Genomic DNA, 20,773 nt, shown 5'->3' with positions numbered 1-20,773 from the left:
AAAGTTATTCTAATGTGAAAGTTGCACCACTTAGTTTCCACATAAGTTTTCTATCTTAATATAAAAAGGATCAAACATAAACAACAGTGTATCAGGAAAACTGGTTTAATAGTTAACCAGGAAAAATAATGAATACATATCATTTTTTAGATTTTTGTGCTACAGAAAGTTCTTTTATAAGATTTTGTAACATGTAATCTAATATAATTCCAATTCATTGCTCTTACTATACTCTCTGTTCATGATGGGTGGGCCTAGGCCATCCTCTGTCATTCCATTGTGTTTATTATCAGTAGTAGAAACTCCACAGTAACCAGAACTTCTCATCAGCTGCTTCAGTGCACTTCATGTACTTCATGCTCATTTCCTTCAGTACATTGCGATTTCCTTTTACATCTTTAAGATTAAAGACTAAGAAAGGTGTTGTTTTTTTTCTTTTCAGGAAAAGGAAATAAGCTACTGTTTAGCTAAAAATTATAAGCACATAACAAAGATGGGAAGCTTAACCTATATTTGAAAATCATCTTCGATTATTGTTCTCTTCTTATGATTTTTTTCTTAATGCCAAATTTTGCTTTCAACAAACCTATGAATTGGTTTTCTATTTAAAATTAAAAAAATTCCCTTTTTATTGGAAATACCTAACATGCACAGGCTCTAGAAAACAGTGTCTTTGGATAGAGAAAAATCAGCTCTACCTCCTCATCCCAGAACCGCGTCACCTTTCCAAGGCTTTCTCTGCTTTGCAGATTTTAACTTATGTCTTTTAATTGTTGCCATCCTAAAAACACAGATCCTTTTAGTTTAATTAATTATATACCACTATTTTCTTCTCAGTAGTAAACATGGTGGTACATACATTGTTTTCAGCACAGTTTAATTTTAAAGATATGTTTATTTTAGCCGTGTAGATGGTGATGGTTTTCCTACATTACAAATGGCATTAGCTATAATCAAATCATGCTTGAATTTTTTGAAAAGATATAAAAAGATTTACATAATATTTCTAGGCAAAAATTCTGCTACTTCTAGACACAATAAAGTGATAGCACTGGAGATGTCATTTCATGGTGTTACTTTTCATTTAATTCCTCATGCCACTTAAATCCCCTCCTACTATAACCATAGTGTAAGAGTTCATCAGTGACACAGCGGTGGTGGTGTATGCCTTTAATTCAAGCACTCAGGAAACAGAGGCAGGAAGATGTTTGTGAGTTAGAGGTAAGCCTGGTCTACAGAGCAAGTTACAGGTCTACCAAGATTACATGGAGAAACTCTGTCTTTAAAAAAGAAAAAAGGCAAAAAGTTTTCATCAATTGACAATAGAGCCTTAGATATTTACTTTCTATTTTAATATGAGCATTTACTCCTTAATAGATTTTATATTCCTCTTTGTAAAATATCAGCAATGTTTGCTGGCAAATTATTTCCTTCTCTAATAATATAACTTGTCAATATTTATTTTAATTTATTTATAATTGGAGAATTCATTAGGTCTTATAATGGCATCATTTAATTAAATGAATACTTTTATCTTTCTAATGCTTACATGTAAGACAAATTTTGAATTGTAGATCATCTGGGAAAAGTAAAGCATTCCTAAGAAAACTAAGGTACTATTTCAGAAACACTACTGTTTTATGGACACTAGACAGTAAAGAAATAATTTTTGTTATCACATTGAATTAAAATTCACTACATTTTCCTTTAGGAATTCAAATATACAATATTGATCAAAGTTTTAAAGTAATATGACAATCCAAATGTTGGAACTTTTCCCTGCTTCCCTTATGGGCATAAAATTTTTTACATGTTAGCTTTTTCTTTCCCACAAACAGATAGTGCAATTATATGAGAATATCTAATACTTTCTTCTAACTAAGAATTTCAACCTCCTTGAGGTTTTAAGGAAGCTTCTTAAGAAGTTATTTATTCCAGCCGGGCAGTGGTGGTGCACTCAGGAGGCACTCTGCATGCAGCACTCAGGAGGTAGTCAGGAGGCAAAGGCAGGTGGATCTCTGTGAGTTCGAGGCCAGCTTGGTCTACAAGAACTAGTTCCAGGATATGCTTGATAGTCTACAGTGAAAATCTATCTTGAAAAACCAAAAATAAATAAATAAATAGAAAAATATGTATTTCATTTCTTTCAATTATATATTTACAATTTTTTTCCTAGACCATAATGTAGTTACAAATGTAGGCATACATTTTTGTATTTATGGATCTGTGTAGGATGATAGGCAGGCAAACAGGAAGGAAGGAAGAAAGCAAGGAAGCAAAAAAGGAATGAATGCAGGAATGTAACAAGATGATAGAAAGGAAGGAAGGAAAGAAAGAGAAAGAAAGAAGGAATGCAGGAAGATGATAGGAAGAAAGGAAGGAGAGAAGGAATGCAGGAAGGATGATAAAAAGAAAGAAGGAAGGGAGGGAGGAAGGAAGGGAGGGAGGAAAAGAGGAAGGAAGGAAGGAAGGAAGAGAGGGAGGGAGGGAGGGAGGGAGGGAGGAAGGAAGGAAGGAAGGAAGGAAGGAAGGAAATAGCTAAAGGATCTAAACTGGGAGAGCATGGCACTGTTCCAAATGTGAGCATCATTGAGGGTACTGATACTTCTAAGTAATGAGACAATGCCGAAAATGAAATATAAGAAATCATTGTAGATTAAATTTTAAATAAAATTCTAAATCATCAGTTTCAATAGATTTGAATGGATGACTTAAGTACTGTAAATGATCACACAATTAAAATGAATACAATGAAAAAAAGCTTCACAATCAAAGAAAAAAATTATAAAGATAAGAGTTCCTTTGTCCAAGTGAGGTTTTAAAGAAAACAGAGATGATATGAAATTGGGAGGGGAAAGTAATGGAAGGGTAAAGAGTTAAATTGGGTTAAGTAGAAATGCTTGATTTGAAATAAAACAAAATTATGAACATTTTTACAAATACATATAAAATATATATAAATTGCTCTGAAGTTTAAAATATGCTATGTTTTTGTGTCAAAAGAGCTTCTTATATATAAATGAAATAGGCATATATTTTATAAATATCTTTGTGAAAAAAGAGTTGTTCAAAAAACTGAGGTGACTTTCAAAGAATGCCCAATTTAAACATATTTATACCATGATAATATATATTGATTATATCTATCTATATGTTTATCTATCTATCTATCTATCTATCATCTATCTATCTATCTATCTATCTATCTAATTTATTCCATGATTATCTATCAATCTATCATCTATCTATCTATCTATCTATCTATCTATCTATCTATCATCTATCATCTATCTATTCCATGATTATCTATCTATCTATCTATCTATCTATTCCATGATTATCTATCTATCTATCTATCTATCTATCATCTATCTATCATCTATCTATCAATCAATCTATCTATCTATCTATCTATCTATCTATCTATCTATCTATCTATCATCTTTCTATCTTTTTATGAAATGAGCTACATATTTATTTATTTAAATTTATGATAGAGGCTAGGAGGTGGCCGTGCATGCTTTTAATCCCAGCACTTAGGAGGCAGAGGCAGGCAGATCTCTGCTCTGTGATTTTAAGTCCAGCATGGTCTACAAAGCAATTTCCAAGACAGCCTCCAAAGATACATAGAGGAACTTTGTCTTGAGAATCCAAAAATAATAAGTAAATAAATAAATAAAATACATGAATATATGATAGAGCCTATTGTATTGTCTGAGAGTCACCATAATAATTGGTAATAATTCATAGCTCATAGAATATAATGCATAGGAAATAAATATCTGCTAATGTGACATCATACCAAAATGAACAAATTTTTCTCAATACTGAATATTCATTCTACACTTAAAGAAAAATAGCAATGTTTTTTAATTTGAGGCTATGATTCACTATAAAATTTGTCCTAAGTATAAGGCAACCTGAAATTTATTATTTGCTTCTGCATATCCTTTGATCTATAAATATACAAACTATGACTTCACCAAGGTTTAGTAAATATTTGATTAACTTCTAGCATGGCTCATAGTGAAGATATTACACTATGATAAAATTAGCTAATATCAAAGAGTTCTTCACAAAGGGCTCCACTTCAGAAGTCACCATCACATTAATATTCTGTAATTAACATAATCACATTCATGCAAACATATACACTTATTCTTGGATACACAAATAACACACACTTTTAATTTTTTCCTAATGTAGTGTTTTACTATCATACTACAGTCCTTCTCTGAGTGCTTTAGAAATTACACTCCTAGTACAAATGATTTAATATTGGCTGAGGAATAGATGATGTTTTGGAAAACAATATTTATTTAGATGTTTACTTCCATATTTAAGAATTAAAGAATACGTATTTTATTTGGCTAAGGCAATTTGTCTGACAAGTTATTTGTAATTCCTGAATGAATTAATTTGTCTTTAGGGTCATAAAATTATCTGGACAAGAGCAGGAAATAAATATTTTAAGTATATAGGCCCTATAATCTCACACACAACTGTGAAACTTGAAACATATAGAGCACTGGACTGTAGTGCATTGCACCAAATCTCTGTGGTTGGCTATGAAACTATAGTCCTCTTACTTGTGAGGGAATAATATTGGATCTTTGATTATAATCTGTATTTAACACTCAGATAGTACTATTATAATGAAATAAATATAAAACATTTGGGCTATAAATTTAATCCTTTAATATTACAATAACTTTTTGACTGTTCTTAAGATTTTTGAAACTCCCCAAGTCCTTGCAATTGTAAACTTCCATAAGAACAATAATTGGTATCAGACACATTGGTTAGCTTTCATTGGGCATTCATTAGGTATCACGTTAGTGCATCACTGAAACCTCTGCAGGACTCCTTGATCCCTATAGTGAAGTGTAAAAGAGGCTAATTTTCTACATTCTAAAGTGAGATGCTTTCAATAGTCAAGGTTTCTCTTTGGGGACTTACTAAAATATGACAGCCAAGGCCCCACATCAAAACTATGATTGCTTCTCCAGCACAGTCTTCATTTCTGCAAAGTGAGATCTCGTTTCTGAAATTGCCACATATTTGCCTCTACTAATTAGTGACCTCTATTTGACCACGGTTTAATTACTTCATATAATTTAATTGATTTCACTTTCTAATCCAGCACTAATAAGAAATATTACTCTTCAGGTGTTACTAATATGCTTTTTAAATATTTTCCCTAGAGTGCATTTTATTATCTGCCTGGGTATATTACCTTGTATATTGTTCTTTTTCTATACTCTACATTTAATTTCATTTATTATTTCATATAAACTTTGGACTCATTTCTGTTTAGCTAAATGTGCTAAAAAGAACAAGAATTAAGTGTGGTGCTTTTTTACAACAACACCTAACACTAATATCATCAAAATATATAATTCAAGAACTCAGTATATTTATTTAATTATTCTATATTCTTTACAGAATTCAAATTAAAATGTTTTTAGCATTAGAAGGGTTTCATTCTGACTTTTAGTAAACTCAATGAAGAATATATTTTTAAAATTAATAATCAATCCACCTTAAAAATTTTTATTGAACAAATATGGATCAACCAATGAGATAAGAAAGGTATAAATGAGAAAGGACTTTTTAATGTCATATAAAAAGATCTGAGTGAACTTTTGTTTTTGTTTCATTGCGACAATCTCATAAATAACTCAGGCTAACCTTGATCTCAACTTAGGTTGGCTTTCAGTCCCTAATATTTCTATCTCAGTTTTATGATTGCAAGGATTACAGGTTATTGACATCACACCCAACTCCTTAAAGAATAATTTATGACAATTAGAGTCACTTATGTAAGTAATAGGTATTATCTGTTCAACTTTTACACAAAAAATTGAAAATTGCTTAGTTATTTATAGTTTATATTTGCATAAAATTATTCATATTAAAAAGTTATAATGACCCATTAAAGTACCAATATACAATTGCTACTAAAGAATGCATTATCCTGACTACAGTGTAATTATCATTTATTAGTGCATCATTAGAAAAGCAATTCCACAATACATCTTTATTTACATTTTAAAGTATTTCAAAGGAACCCTTTTGACTTTTAATTTAACTGAAATATTTTATTATTTAACCTGAAAAGTCCAGTTTTCTTCAGCAGAAAAAGTAAATCACAATGTATATCTGCTAGATTTCAAATAAGAACACAGAAACCAAAGAAATAAGGGTATTAGTCATTTCAAGAACAAGCAAACATACTTTTTTTTTCTTTATAAAGAAACCCATCCAAGACAGTGTTTATTTGTCTCTGCCCAACACAACAGTGTTTGCATCTTTTGAGAAATCTCTGTGACTTTATATAGTAGTTGCTTTTAGTGTTGTCAAATAACAGAATAAATCATGCTTTCGCCTTGTCTGCTACAGAAGATAAAACAGAATCTGTTTTCAGGTTTTGAAAGTTGCCATCAATTGTTAGCCTTGCATGCTTCTTTCTATGGGGATAGAGCCTGTGCAGAGCAGCCAATGACAGAAAAATCACCATTCTCCACAATGTAGCACAGCTTTAAAGCTTTATAGTTTTTTTATTTATTGATATCTATTTCACGAATGTCTACTTTGCACTAAGATCAGATAGGAACTAGTAACTGGTTACTACTACAACTAATTTCCATTCATGCATGCTAAGGAACATATAATAAAATGCTCCATTGTATAGTGATCCACGACACAGGGAGTAAAACAGTGACTACCAGCAGAGCACTACTTTAAAAAGCTACAGATGCAATGAGGATACAATAATTTTTAAATTTGTATTTGTTATTGTCTCAACATTTTAGCAATAATTTTCTTGGTAGTTCCCTCATATCACGTGTAAGGCCTACAGATAATGACACCGACTCAAAAATTCTATTAACTCTATGGAAATAGAATGAGTTTTAAATTCGTAAAAGAACTCTGACTGAGTATTTAATTTATTGTTCTTTCAGTCAAACTTTTATTTGGTTTTAAGGAACATTCCCTTCTCTCAGAGTCAACAACTCATGTGGTTATAAAGACAAGTCCTGATTATCTTTGCTGAATGGAACTTAATATAACTGCTAATAACATGAACTTTTACACTGCATGTTGCTTCTCTGCTAAGACTTAAAAAATTAAAATGAAATTTTTTAATTATACACTTTCTTTTATTTCATTCATTCATTCAAGACTCCAAAGAGATAGTTAAAATTGGAGATTGGAAGGACACAACTCAGTTACTGTGTGTGTGTGTGTGTGTGTGTGTGTGTGTGTGTATGAATAATATTAGCAATCCTCCACACCTTAGAGTATAATTAGACATGAAAGCTAAACTTCTATATGGTAAGGTTCTAGAATTGAGAGTTTTTATTTGTGCCTCAGGTTTTAAAGACTTATTTATTTTTATCTTACATGTATTTGTGATCTGTTTGCTGTATGCATGTTTGCACATATGTGCCTTGACCATAAAGTTGAAAACAGGGAATGTGAACCTTTGAAATTGGAGTTACAAATAGTTGTTATTTGGCGAGTGGGTGCTGGTAACCAATCTGGATTTTAAGCAAGAGATGCAAGTGCTCATTTTCCCTTAGCTAGCTCTCTGGTCATGTGATACTTCAACTTTTAAATTATGTACATTTAAACAATCAGTTAAGTTCAACAGTTGGAGGATAGTTGTGTGATTTGTAATAAAAGGCAAAACAGATGGAGATTATGGTATATATATAAGAATCTTATTGCTGAACTGGAATCTCCAATAACATGGAAAGCAGTCCAAGACTGTCACATTTTTGTATAAATTAAAATATACAAACTGTCTTGAAAAACCAAAAAGTGACATACAAATTAAAAACAAAACAGAACAAACAAAAACCCTCAAGCATTGCTTCTTTTTCAGCCCTGTAGTTAAATATATAACCTCAGTGTAGGCAACCTAAGTTTAAGGAGACTTATGAGTACAGAAACAAGAAGTTCAAAAAATTCTCATGATCTGCTTTCAAATCCAAGTGTCAGAAATTACACACAAAGACCACACCCAAGTTTTTTTTTTCTTACATAGCTTTAAGTTTGTCCTTGGCTTAAAACTTTGGATCTTACTACCAACAAATCAGTAGTAGAATGATTCTACAGTTATAAAATAATCCTGGAATTTTCAAAACACATACACAATAAGCAGGCTACATTGTATATCCAGATACATATACTGCTTCAGAAATGATCATTTTTGAGTGGAGGTTAAAGAAATTCATAGACTTAAGATCCATGGGCCATTGAGGATGTTGGATAAAAATATATCATTGAATACATGGCCATGTCTTTTAGCGACACTTAAAATACTTGCATAGGAAGACTGCTATTACTAAGGAGCAGCCAACTCTTTCAATATCATTCCTTTTACAGTTAATTAATCTATTTATTTAGGTTTCTAATTTTTCATAAATACATATAACCAGTAACTGTGAATGGTAGTTGCCTTATTGTGCAACAAATATCAGATTTTTTTACCTCTATTCAACATTCCTTTGGTGCTCCTAGACCCCATGATCCCTTCTCTGTCACTCTTTCACATTCTAGCTATCAGCATTATATAGTCAGATTCACCTTAACATCCAAATATGAGAGAACAGGTAGTGTTTTCATTACTTCATGACGGTAATTTTATATTTACTTATTGAACATAATGTTTTAGAAATAGATGGTTTGTAGTTTAATGTGTGGCTCACAGGGCATCAAAATCTACTTATACCCAACAGAAGGACTTTTTGGTTTTTGGTAAATTAAGATAAGCATGTTAACATAGTGGGAAAGCTATAGGCTATTACTGATATGAGATTTCCCCAGGAACTTTAAAATTCCTCATATATGGTATAATATTTTTGTTGAAAGATGACTACTATGCTTTGGATAACATTTAATAGAATCCAGTCTATTTATAGCATTAGCAATCATATACACTCTGATTTTCATTTGTTATATATGTTACATATATTACTCATTTTGTTCAAATGTGAATTAACGTTGACATGTGTCTCTTAAAATCTCTGAGACATACAAGTTCTTAAATACAAGGATTCTGGATCCCTAAGTCACTGTTTCCTGTCACTAGGGAACACTACTCTGATTTCTTGTCTGAAGAAACTGGGTTGGTGCAACTACAAAAGTTCTGAAACAAATGAAACAGAACACACAATGCAAATTTCTCAGAAAAAATGGACATAAAAGGTGTATTTCCGAGGGACACATGCCTAGAAACATTGCCACCATATTAAATTCGGATAGATTTAGATCTCTGAGTCATTTCTGATGTGAACTAAAAGGCTATATGGAGTAAAATAGCTTACCAGGACTAAAAAGGGGAAAAAATCTAAAATAAAGTAAGCAAAAAAAAAAACAACACATTAATGATGAGAAAATGTAAATGAAAATCATCATGATAAGATGATTATACATGATCTGAACAAGGACAACAGCTATGGCCATGCTGAAGTGGATAAGGGGAAGACTTCAAATGCCCAGCCCTTCACAAACAAACAAACAAACAAAATAATAAACAACTAAATAATGTTGAGAGTAGGAGAAACAGTCTTCTCTAGGATGATCACATAATTTTGTTATTCAACCTTAATAGCCAATTCTGAAAACATAAACACAAATGACATCATACAATTAGACAAAATGAGTAGGTTATAATATATATATACACACACATATGTGTGTGCGTGTGTATATATGTGCATATATTTCTTAATAATTGTTACATGTATATACATGTAACAACAATTAATGAAGAAAACGCCATGAATTTAAGTGAGAGCAAAGAGATATGTACGGATGTACGGGAGAGTTTGAGGTGAGGAAAAGAAAAGTTGAAATGATACACTTCTGACATAATCTTAAAAATTAAAGAAAGAGATAATAATATCTCAAATAGGTGAGATAAATCCTTAAATAAACTGATTCAAAAGTAGAAAATCATGACTTGAAGTGTGATGAGTGTGAAATATTCAAAATTGAGTTTTAAAGATAAATCCAAGAGATATACTGTCTCTCATGAACATTCAAGATAAATTGTAAAACTATAGGAGGAAGCACTCTTTCTCACTTTCTCACTCTTTTTCTAAGTAGCAGAAAAAAGAAAAGTATCTTGTCACATTGCCATGAAACTTAAAACCAAAATTATTGGAACTATAGATAATTCTCTGAGCAAAATAAAAACTGGAAAGCTCCTAGATCGACCATGGTCACAGAGAAAAGGAAATAATATCACCATAGTACTTAGGAAAAAATTATGGTCATGTAATGCTCTGTGCCAAAATAAATCTTTCAAGATGAGAGCCATTATTTAAGCTGTGATATTGTTATTAAAGTTGTGTTTCTGTACATTGAATTCAAGGCTTCATACATGATAGTCACTGAACTGCATCTTTTGTAGTAAAAAAAATAAACTATTTATTTTTATTTTATATATATTGTTTGTGTGTGTGTGTGTGTGTGTGTACATCAGTAAGCAAGAAGAGGGTATCAAATACCTGGAAACTGGAGTTACAGATGGTTGTAAACCACCGTTTGTGGACTGGGAACTGAGTGTAGGCCCTCTTGAAAACCCACAAGTACTATTAACCACTGAGCCAATTTTTTCTAACTCCTTAAAGAAAACCAAATTCTCATTAAAGAGGGAATGTAACAGCTTATGCACTTTGCCAAATGAAATTCTACAGGGCATACTTCATGAAAAGAATATTTACTTTCAGAAGAAAGGAGAAAAAAATCATAGAAAAGATGTGGCAAGCATAAAGATTACTGTGCTATCTTTTACTTCTAACTTTTGACCCAACGATACTGCTAACATTGTTGGTGACTTTTTAGATTAAACTCTAGACAATATTCCAAAGGGAAGAGATAATTTGAGTAGTTCCTGGTTGAAAAGAGAGCAAAGACACTGAATAAATTTAAACTCTTTTGGAAACACATGTATTAAAACATTAAACATTGATTCTATAGAAATTAAATATGTAACTTTCAAGCCAATGTTGTAAAATCAAAATTAAAATTGATGTTAAATATGATTAAAACAACTTCCTAAATATTTTAAATTTAAGTCAGCTTCTCACTGAGCTTATATTAAAGACTGTGGCAATGAACTAACTATAATTACTCAACTTCATTCTGTCTTGCTGGGAAATAATTCACTCTATTTTTAGTTTCAATCTTCTTGATTTCATATTCTTCTCAAGTGAGCTGAAAGCCTCGGATGTCTTCAGTGAAAAGTGGCTTTGTTAGGAATCCAATGTTCTATTGCCAGAGTTTATATTTAGTGTGTGAGAACCTTTCACATTAGAAAATACTGTCTGGTCCTATAAGCCTGCCCTTTTTGTGAGATAACAACTTCACCTTCTCGCTTTACATCATATATCCTCAAACTCCCTGGTTTAATGCCAGAAAATCCCCATACCTAGGATTTCTTTATGCTCTTTGCTCTCACAGTTATCTATGAAAACATGATTGGACAGAACATCATAAGCTCCAAGCATAAGTGTTTCTGAACTGCAGAAAAGGCTGGGCTGTGAGGTATTAATAACAACTCTCTCAGGGAGTCCAAATCAATAGCTATGTCACTAAAGGCCTTGCTTATCCCATTCACCTCTGTGAACAATTATGCAATGGTCTGAGTATGGCGACCATTCTACCCTTCTGAATGTCAAAGAGCCTCAAAGGAAATATTAATAAGAGCATCTTTCTGGGGGAAAGCAATGCTGCACATTACTAGTGCACATTTCACTTACATAGACACAGTGAGAATTTATTCACCTCTAAGAAAAAATTAGAGTATGAAAATCTCATGAAATGAGTGCTCTTTGGAACCATGATCTTAAGAGGTTTGGTTCAAATGCAGAAAGACAAAAACCACAATTCATTCTCATATGTGGATCTCAGCTTGCAATGTATACATAGATGTGTGCATTTGAGTATAAAGGTGAGCGGGGCATAAAGTAGTAGAACAGAGGGTAAGAGGGGATTAAAAAGAAGTACTAGGGAAGAAAGGGGGACACAACAACGTATGTGACATCGAAATTGGAATGAGGGCTGAGTAGAGGCTACAAGGGAGTGCAGGAGTGTAAAGGGGTGCAGAACAGTGTAATGGGGTGCAGGACAGTGTAAGGGAATCCAGGACAGTATGAAGGAGTATAAGACAGTGTAAGGAATACAGGACAGTGTGAGGGAGTACAGGACAGTGTAAGGGAGTACAGGACAGTGTAAGGGAGTACAGGACAGTGTGAGGGAGTACAGGACAGTGTGAGGAAGGGCAGGACAGTGTAAGGGAGTACAGGGCAGTGTAAGGGAGTACAGGGCAGTGTAAGGGAGTACAGGGCAGTGTAAGGGAGTACAGGGCAGTGTAAGGGAGTACAGGACAGTGTGAGGGAGTACAGGACAGTGTAAGGAAGGGCAGGACAGTGTAAGGAAGGGCAGGACAGTGTAAGGGAGTTCAGGGCAGTGTAAGGGAGTACAGGACAGTGTACAGGGTTACAGGACAGTGTGAGGGAGTACAGGACAGTGTAAGGGAGTACAGGACAGTGTAAGGGAGTTCAGGGCAGTGTAAGGGAGTACAGGGCAGTGTACAGGAGTATAGGACAGTGTAAGGGAGTACAGGACAGTGTAAGGGAGTACAGGACAGTGTAAGGGAGTACAGGACAGTGTAAGGGAGTACAGGACAGTGTAAGGGAGTACAGGACAGTGTACAGGAGTACAGGGCAGTGTACAGGAGTACAGGACAGTGTACAGGAGTACAGGGCAGTGTAAGGGAGTTCAGGACAGTGTAAGGGAGTACAGGACAGTGTAAGGGAGTACAGGGCAGTGTACAGGAGTACAGGACAGTGTAAGGGAGTACAGGACAGTGTAAGGGAGTACAGGGCAGTGTAAGGGAGTACAGGACAGTGTAAGGGAGTACAGGGCAGTGTACAGGAGTACAGGGCAGTGTACAGGAGTACAGGACAGTGTAAGGGAGTACAGGGCAGTGTACAGGAGTACAGGACAGTGTAAGGGAGTACAGGACAGTGTAAGGGAGTACAGGACAGTGTAAGGGAGTACAGGACAGTGTAAGAGAGTACAGGATAGTGTAAGGGAGTACAGGACAGTGTAAGGGAGTACAGGGCAGTGTAAGGGAGTACAGGACAGTGTAAGGGAGTACAGGACAGTGTAAGGGAGTACAGGGCAGTGTAAGGGAGTACAGGACAGTGTAAGGGAGTACAGGACAATGTGAGGAGATTCAGGACAGTGTAAAGGGTGCAGTACGACAGTGTAGAGCCACGCAAGACAATGTAAGTGAGTACAGGAGAGTAGAGGGGAGGAGGACAGTGTAAAGAGGTACAGGACAGTGTAAAGGGTACACGGAAGAGGAAATGGGTGCAGGGCAATTAATGGACGCAGGACAGTGTATAGAAGATGGGTAGATGAATGAAGAAGCAAACTTCTTAAAACACCCTTCCATAGGGAATGCATGCTAATAACTAATATTGTGTATGCTAACTGACAAAAAGGCACACTGTAAAACAATTGAAAGAGAATCTCATTTCAGAAATTTAATCTCCACTGCCAAATGAAACTGGTTGAATTATATCATGTGATCTTTCCAGGCCTTACTTCTTGCAGCAGATGTATAATCCAACACTAACATCAATATGTCAATAAGGTTTATCCTAAATTAATGTTCATGAGGAGCTTATCAGGGATTCATTTTACTTCAGAACACACAAAAGAATAAAACTTGCATTCAAATTTGCATGCTAATTGGTATCAGTTATTTCTTACATAGTTGTAATAGTCTTGGATAGACAAAATAAAAAGCAATTGGATGTAAATTAGCACTTTAAGAATCAACAATATTTTGCTCAGATCTTAAAAATAATGTCATAAAGTAGACCAAATTAAAACAATTAAAATTATGTCAGCATCAGTATGCTAGCACAACAGTTTTGTTTGGGAAGATGTTTAAATGATTATGAAAAATAGGTTGGTACTTAGGATGAAAAGCTGACTTGTTATGAATAGAGTAATTTGAAGCATTTTGATTTGGTTTCAAAATTTAGAATTTATACTTAAAATCATATTTCTCTTTATTTGATTGATATAGCAACAATCAGAGTGCAGCTCTTATTTTGCTCATTGAATCTGGGTATAAGTCTATGTTACCAATATTATGCAAAAGGAAAGGGAAATTCACAACTCATTAATCTACCTTTTAGAATATAATCTCATAATAAACCACTCAAGTAGAAGTCAATATGTATCATGCAGTGGACTTTGAAGGTGTGGGTTTGACAGGCCATACTAGGAGGGATGTTAGGAAACAGAAAGAGCCATTTAAAGTCAGCCATTCCCAGATATCAATTAGGAGATGTGACTAGATATATCAACATTTTATAGTGCAAACTGGATTGTCCAAGGCCTGTGACATCCTTTTTGACGTATATAACAGATGCCTTCCATATTGAGGGATTCCTTTGAGGCACACATATACTAGCATGGTGATATCCTTTGACACAAGTATCATGGTTGATTTCAGTAAACTCTTTCACAAAGGGCTTAGTCACTGTCTAATAATTAAGATTAAGAGTATAGCAGCTTCTACTGCTCAGACAAAGATTGAGACCTCCAGAGATAATGGAGAATACTGTATTTTCCAAAGAAAGAAAGGGCTTAGAGAAAGAACACAGAAAGGAATATGGTATACCTGGAAAAAGGAAAAAAGGAAAAAGAAAGAGTAAATACTTTCTTGACACAGCAACTTCTAGAACAAGAGTTCTGGAAGACTCTTAAAACTTGGCTGCTTACTGAATCAGTACTAAGCTGTTCAGTTTTCCACATGTACTAGCTAGTTTTATATATCAGTTGACATAAGATAAATTCATCAGAAAGGAGGAAGGCTCAATTCTGAAAATGCCTCCATAAGATCTGACTGGAAGACAATATTTTTTAAAATACTGATCGATGGAGGAGGGCCCAACCCATTATGGGTGGTGCCATTCATTGGCTGTTGGTTGTGAGTTCTATAAGAAAGGAGGCTGATCAAGCCATGGGGAGCAAGTCAGTAAGCAGCATCCCTCTATCGCCTCTCCATCAGCTCCTGCCTCCAAGTTTCCCTTATGTGCTCCTGAACTAACTGCATTTGATGATGAGCTGTTATGTGAAATTGAGTAATATAAACCCTTTCTTCCACAAGTTGCTTTGAGTTATGGGATTTCATCACAACAAAAGTGAACCTAACTAAGGCACTGCATTAGAGCTCAGAAAGCAAAAATTTCTTCTGTCTTCCTCTTTCTACATTCCACTTTTGGATGGACAACAGACTACAAAACCAGCTTACCCTAATTGTCTCTGGGACTATGTTCCCTTACAGAGGCCCTGCCCATGAAACTGCTTAAAGACTTCTGCTACCATGCCTGCCTCTTTCCTTGAATTTTAACACAAAAATAATAACGTTAGTTTTTGCTGTCTATATCTTTACTCTTGGATGTTACTAAGAGTTCAAACCTGCATGGCCTCCTGTTTAGTCTCTCAAACTTCAAAATTTTGTCAAGTTCTTAAATTTTAACAAGGACCAAATTATGTAAAAAAAGGAACCCTGCATCTCCTTGTGACAGACAATATGGAATTATACTATAAATTACATTTCTGTGGGTTTGCTGCACGCTGAACCCTAATTCTCAAGTTTATTCAAGCAAAGTTTGAAAATAGTCACTGCCTCTCAAAGGCCAAGTAGAGAAAGAACTGGACTTCCATTCTCAATATGTTAGCAGCTGTTTTGCAATCCCAAGCAAAACATTTCTGTTTCCAATACTTTCAGCTTATCATTAGTAAAATTAAAGGTAGCAGCATTTTCTAAATAGTTACAGATCTAAAGCACTGAGAGATAATGAGGAGAAACATGTGCCCTGATGGATGGGCTTTACTTTTACTGCATTCCTTTCTCACTGCCTTGTGGTCATTCACAGAAACCCATTTCTTACACTATATTGCACAGGTGATTTTTTAAATACAACTCTTTATCTGATAGATGCGATGAAAAAGACTCATGCATAATTATTACAAACTATAGCACAAAACAAAGAAAGGGGGATTAATTTTTTGTGAGAACCAACCTATATAAATAATTACATTTAATTAGGTAAGATTAATGAAATTCATGGATAGAAAACACAACCAATAAAGGAACCAAGCCCTTAGATAAAGCACAGAAAACATTAAGAGACATGAGGAACATACACATTGTTCAAAACCAGTAAGTCAGAACAACAGGTAACATTTGTCAAGGTTATAAAGCAAAAGGAGACCAAATTGTGAGTTTTTTTTTTTGAATGTTGTAGTGAATAGTCACTTTCAACGGACCTACAAAATCATTTTGGAAACATAAGGGACTCCCATGACGTCAAGTTAAAAACTGCAATGGCCTTTGCTTTGTGTCCTAGTTTTCTCTTCTATTGCTTTGATAAAACATTCTTATAATAGGCTATTTAAAGGAGGGACGTGATTATTTGACTTATTCTTCCACATCACAATGAATCACTAAGAGAAGTCATGCTCGAAACTCAAGCAGAATCTGGAGAGGAACACTGATTACAGGCTTGCTCATCTAGCTTTCTTAGAGACTTCATGATAGCCCACCTAGGCAGTGTGCTGGACCCACCAATAACAATTTTAAAAAATTACAATCCTAGACCAGTGGCCTCAGGTTGAATGCTGGGCAATCTTTGAATTTGGATGCTGGGCATCCAAAGTTAGTCTAAGTTGGGTCAAGTTGACAGTAAGCAATAAACAGGACACTTTGGGATTGAATGGATTATGTGATACAGAGTAGAATAACAATGAGACGGGGCAGGGTTTTGGAAGGCACCAAGGAAATTGCTTTCAAGGTCAACTTATGATACAAACTTTCTTTCAAATAAGAGGAGATTCAAGTATAACATTTCACTCTCATCTGAAATGGATTTTGATGAAGCTACGTTGGGCTTCAGCATGATGCCATAAAATGGAAGCACAGGTTTATGTAAGGAAGTAAGGACATTAATGAGGGAGAAACAGTGGAATGAGGGTCAGTAACACAGCTGTAGCCCTTTGTCAATACAGTATCAGCTATTTAATCCCTCACAGGTTCTTCCTTCTACACTTCTACACCCATGAAACACGAAAAATGCTTAACCTTATCTTTCCTTCTCTTTTTTGGTTGCCTTTTCTTTCTGATCCTTCAATGTTGTAGGAAAGCTTAAGGTAATTTCTGCAATCTTTGGAGGCCACCTAGAGAATAATTCTGGGAAGGAAGAGATAATCTTAAGCACTCCGACTCTGGTCAAGCAATCAGATAGTCTCATTAGGAGACTCAACATTTTTCTGTCTTAAGTTTATCTACTACATGAATGTACTAAGTTATCGATGTGTCTGGCTGACTGTTTTGTGTTGTTTTGTCTCAAAGATAAATACAACACACATATGTCATCAACAGGAGTAACTAAGAGAATATACATTCAAAAATATTAAATATAAATGATTATTTTATCAAAGTAAGCTAAACCAATAAAGGTAAATACAAATTATGCTTCTCTTTCCCCCTCCATAGATGTGTAGTCAAGTTATAGTTTGAAGTGCTTATTTAATTCATATAAGTATATAAAGTTCATGAATAAGTTTATTCATAGACATTTGAATACTTTGGCACTTGCTATGAAAAGTTCAGAGGTTTGGCTGTGATATAAAGTGTTGGCAGAGAATAGAAGCAATGGTATGTCTTATTATTGTAGGAAAGAGAGGAACATTATAAAAGTGCTCAAAAAAATGAATAGCTTAAAATGGAAAGCATATCTTTATAAAAATCTTTACATCTACTCTGTTTCCCACTTGTTTGAAAATAACAGTTTATTACTTATAGTGGGAACCATATATATTTAGAAGTTTTATGATTACTTCATATCAATTACGATTACTACTTTATGTATATAAAGTCAATTTTTTTAGTTAGTAATTTAAGGATATAACATCCAAGGTTAATTCTCATTTTGCTATGTTTATTAGAAATGATGAGTGCCTGGGCAGTACACAGAGCCTCTTGTTTCTGTGACCAGAGGAAGGGTACTAAAGATAATATTGCAAATGCAAATACTCAGTCTCAAAATAAACTAATGCTATTTATCTTTTCTTTAAAACCATCTCTGCCAAACAATGAGTGAAAGTTTATTCCTTATGTAAAAGTGAAATTTCATATAAAAATATTGTTAAATAATAAATACATAGAATCCTAGATTTATAATATTTATCCAGAGCTCTTTTGCTTTCCCAAAATTGTTGAAGAGTTAATTAATGTTTATTTATGCCTTTTCAAAGGCAAAGGAAATTCGTAGGCCATCCCTTTTAGGATAATTTATAAATTCTCTAGTATAAAACCTTGATATAGGTGGACAAAAATGTTAGGTTTTTAAATATTTGTTTAATTTTAATAAAATATCTTAGTTTTTAAATTGTAGAGACTGTTTCATGCTTTATGCAACAGATAAAATCTTCTCATGCCACTATTAATGTTTTTCAACTCCAAGCATTACCATCAGTTAACAGTTTAGTGAAATTTGTGATAATCAATAGCTCGTGTGAAGTATTGATTACACCTGTGAATATTCATTTTATTGCTCAATATTTATATATACATTTGTAAGTACATTTGCATATGTAAGAGAATCTTTTTATTTCTTTCCCATCTTTATGTCTTTCAGCATTTTAAACAGATGTGAATGTAATGCTAGTATATTAGTGAATAAATATAATATAATGCCAGAAGATAAATATTCCTGGGAATAATTTACCACAGAGATTAGAACATGTTTGGTCCACCACTCTGTACAAAATGATCACTGTATTTCTACATCGTATTACTTGAAATTTCAATTTAAATATAGGTAAATAGTTGGGTTTTATTAAGGTTAAGTAATTTTATTTATTTAATTAGTAAGTCTCAATGAGATGATTAAGGTGAGAGAAAAATTATTCTTAAATCAATTATTCCACTCTCATGATAAAAATATGAAAGTTATAATTTGAAATTTAAGTATATTTTGCAATGTTATTATATGTTAACAATTATATTTAAATACCTTACTAAAATTAAAAATTTAATATAGGTAAAAATTTTACCTATATTAAATTTACTGGCTAGCAAAGGTAAGTAATCCACAGAGGTTGGTATTGTTTTCCTATATAAAAATGATATGATTCCAAGAACTTACAGGGTTTAATTGAAAGAAATATGTTATATCATTTCCATATGAAAGGTAAAAACAATAGATCAGTTTGTCTTCAGTTAATAGAAGTCAATTTCTTCAACAAGAAATGATCAGGAAAAGCACGAAAACTTCTGAGAAACAATTTAAGATACAAGATAAATTATTTGCAGTTTTGCGTCTTACCATGGCAGGATCCCTCAATTTCTTCATACCCTGTACTGCAGATACACCTTCCAAGAGGAACAAGCCAATCTCCATCAGCTCCACAGTAGAGTTTAGGAGTATCCCGCTCTTCAGCACTCTTCACACATGAACCCCGCACTTCAACCAAAGATGAAGAATCAACCCTTGGGATGGTATCAGGAAACATAGCCAAGTTCCGCACAGTGAAGGGGCATTTTTTGTAGAAAACACGAACCGAGACCAGGGCAATGCATGCCCCAATGTCTTGAAAAGCCAAATAAAATCCTTTCCTTTCTATGGGCCCCACCTCACGAATTTCAGTGTTGAGCTTAAGGATGCGATCACCCAAATCCATCTGAGTAAAGCTCTCATCAGCAGCAATTGTGTCGATCTTTATATATTGGCTTGGCTTGAATTTAGTCCCATGGGACTCATCCGATTCTATATAATACAGATTGAATGTTTCCTTACAAGTTCCCAGGACCCATGGGATGCTATTACAATCTCTCAGTGTGAACTTCATCTCCACGTAAATTTTCTGTGCAGCATCACGAGAGATCCAATTAGTCCGAAGCCAGTTGTTTTGGTTTGGTTCCATGACATTGCATACCTGGTATGTATGTATGGGCCTGTTGTGCTCATCCATTTCAGTAATGGCATCCCACTGCACAAAGAAAAAGACAAATAATGAAGAGATTATAAAACTACTGCCAGAAACAGAAATGTTGATATTTAAGAATATTCTAACAAGAGAGAATGAGATAATAAATCCATGCTATGTAACTGTCCAAAGCAACAAGCAGCATTTTATCCATGACCCTTTGATTGGAAGTATATACAACCTACGCTTCTGGGGGCTTTCCCCGTTAATCATATGACAAAAACAGCTTTAATACTATCAGTTTCCTCAACTGTTTAATAGAACTGGTAACATTACCTTTTTCATAGTGTTGCTGTAAGGTATATGCATGTAAATATATATATATATATATATATCTTAAGCAGTCACAATTCTGGGGAGAGCTGGAAAGGTAGATCGGCTTAAAATTAAAAACACATACTGCTCTTGGAGAAGACCCAAAACTTGTTCCCAGCACCCCCATTAGGCAGCTCACTGTCACCTTCAACTATATATGTAGATGCCCTGACAGGATTTGCCTGGCTCCCATGAGCTTCTGAACTCTAATGCATGCATGCACACAGAAAACAGACACATAAACTGAATAAAAAATAAAAATATGTATTTGCTTACTAAAAGGATTTAAAGTAATACATTATTTGATCAAAATTACTGGATCCATTAAAATGTGTCCAGTAGTTTTTCCCAAACTATCCTC

The 20,773-nt window shown here is 34.0% G+C and overlaps 1 protein-coding gene across 2 annotated transcripts in view; it reads right to left on the bottom strand.

Moving 5' to 3' along the window:
- Positions 1-20,773, bottom strand: part of LOC121465269 (ephrin type-A receptor 6) — a 919,159-nt gene that overhangs the window by 721,443 nt on the left and 176,943 nt on the right. For both annotated transcript variants that reach the window (XM_041678454.1, XM_041678456.1), the window contains exon 3: positions 19,437-20,100. In XM_041678454.1, coding sequence (XP_041534388.1) covers positions 19,437-20,100 — 664 coding nt within the window. The remainder of the gene's footprint in view (positions 1-19,436; positions 20,101-20,773) is intronic.

Source organism: Microtus oregoni, unplaced genomic scaffold, assembly GCF_018167655.1.
Source record: "Microtus oregoni isolate MIOR12 unplaced genomic scaffold, Mior012 000030F_ref0000283, whole genome shotgun sequence".
Taxonomy (NCBI): domain Eukaryota; kingdom Metazoa; phylum Chordata; class Mammalia; order Rodentia; family Cricetidae; genus Microtus; species Microtus oregoni.
This window is presented reverse-complemented; position numbering and strand designations above follow the sequence as displayed.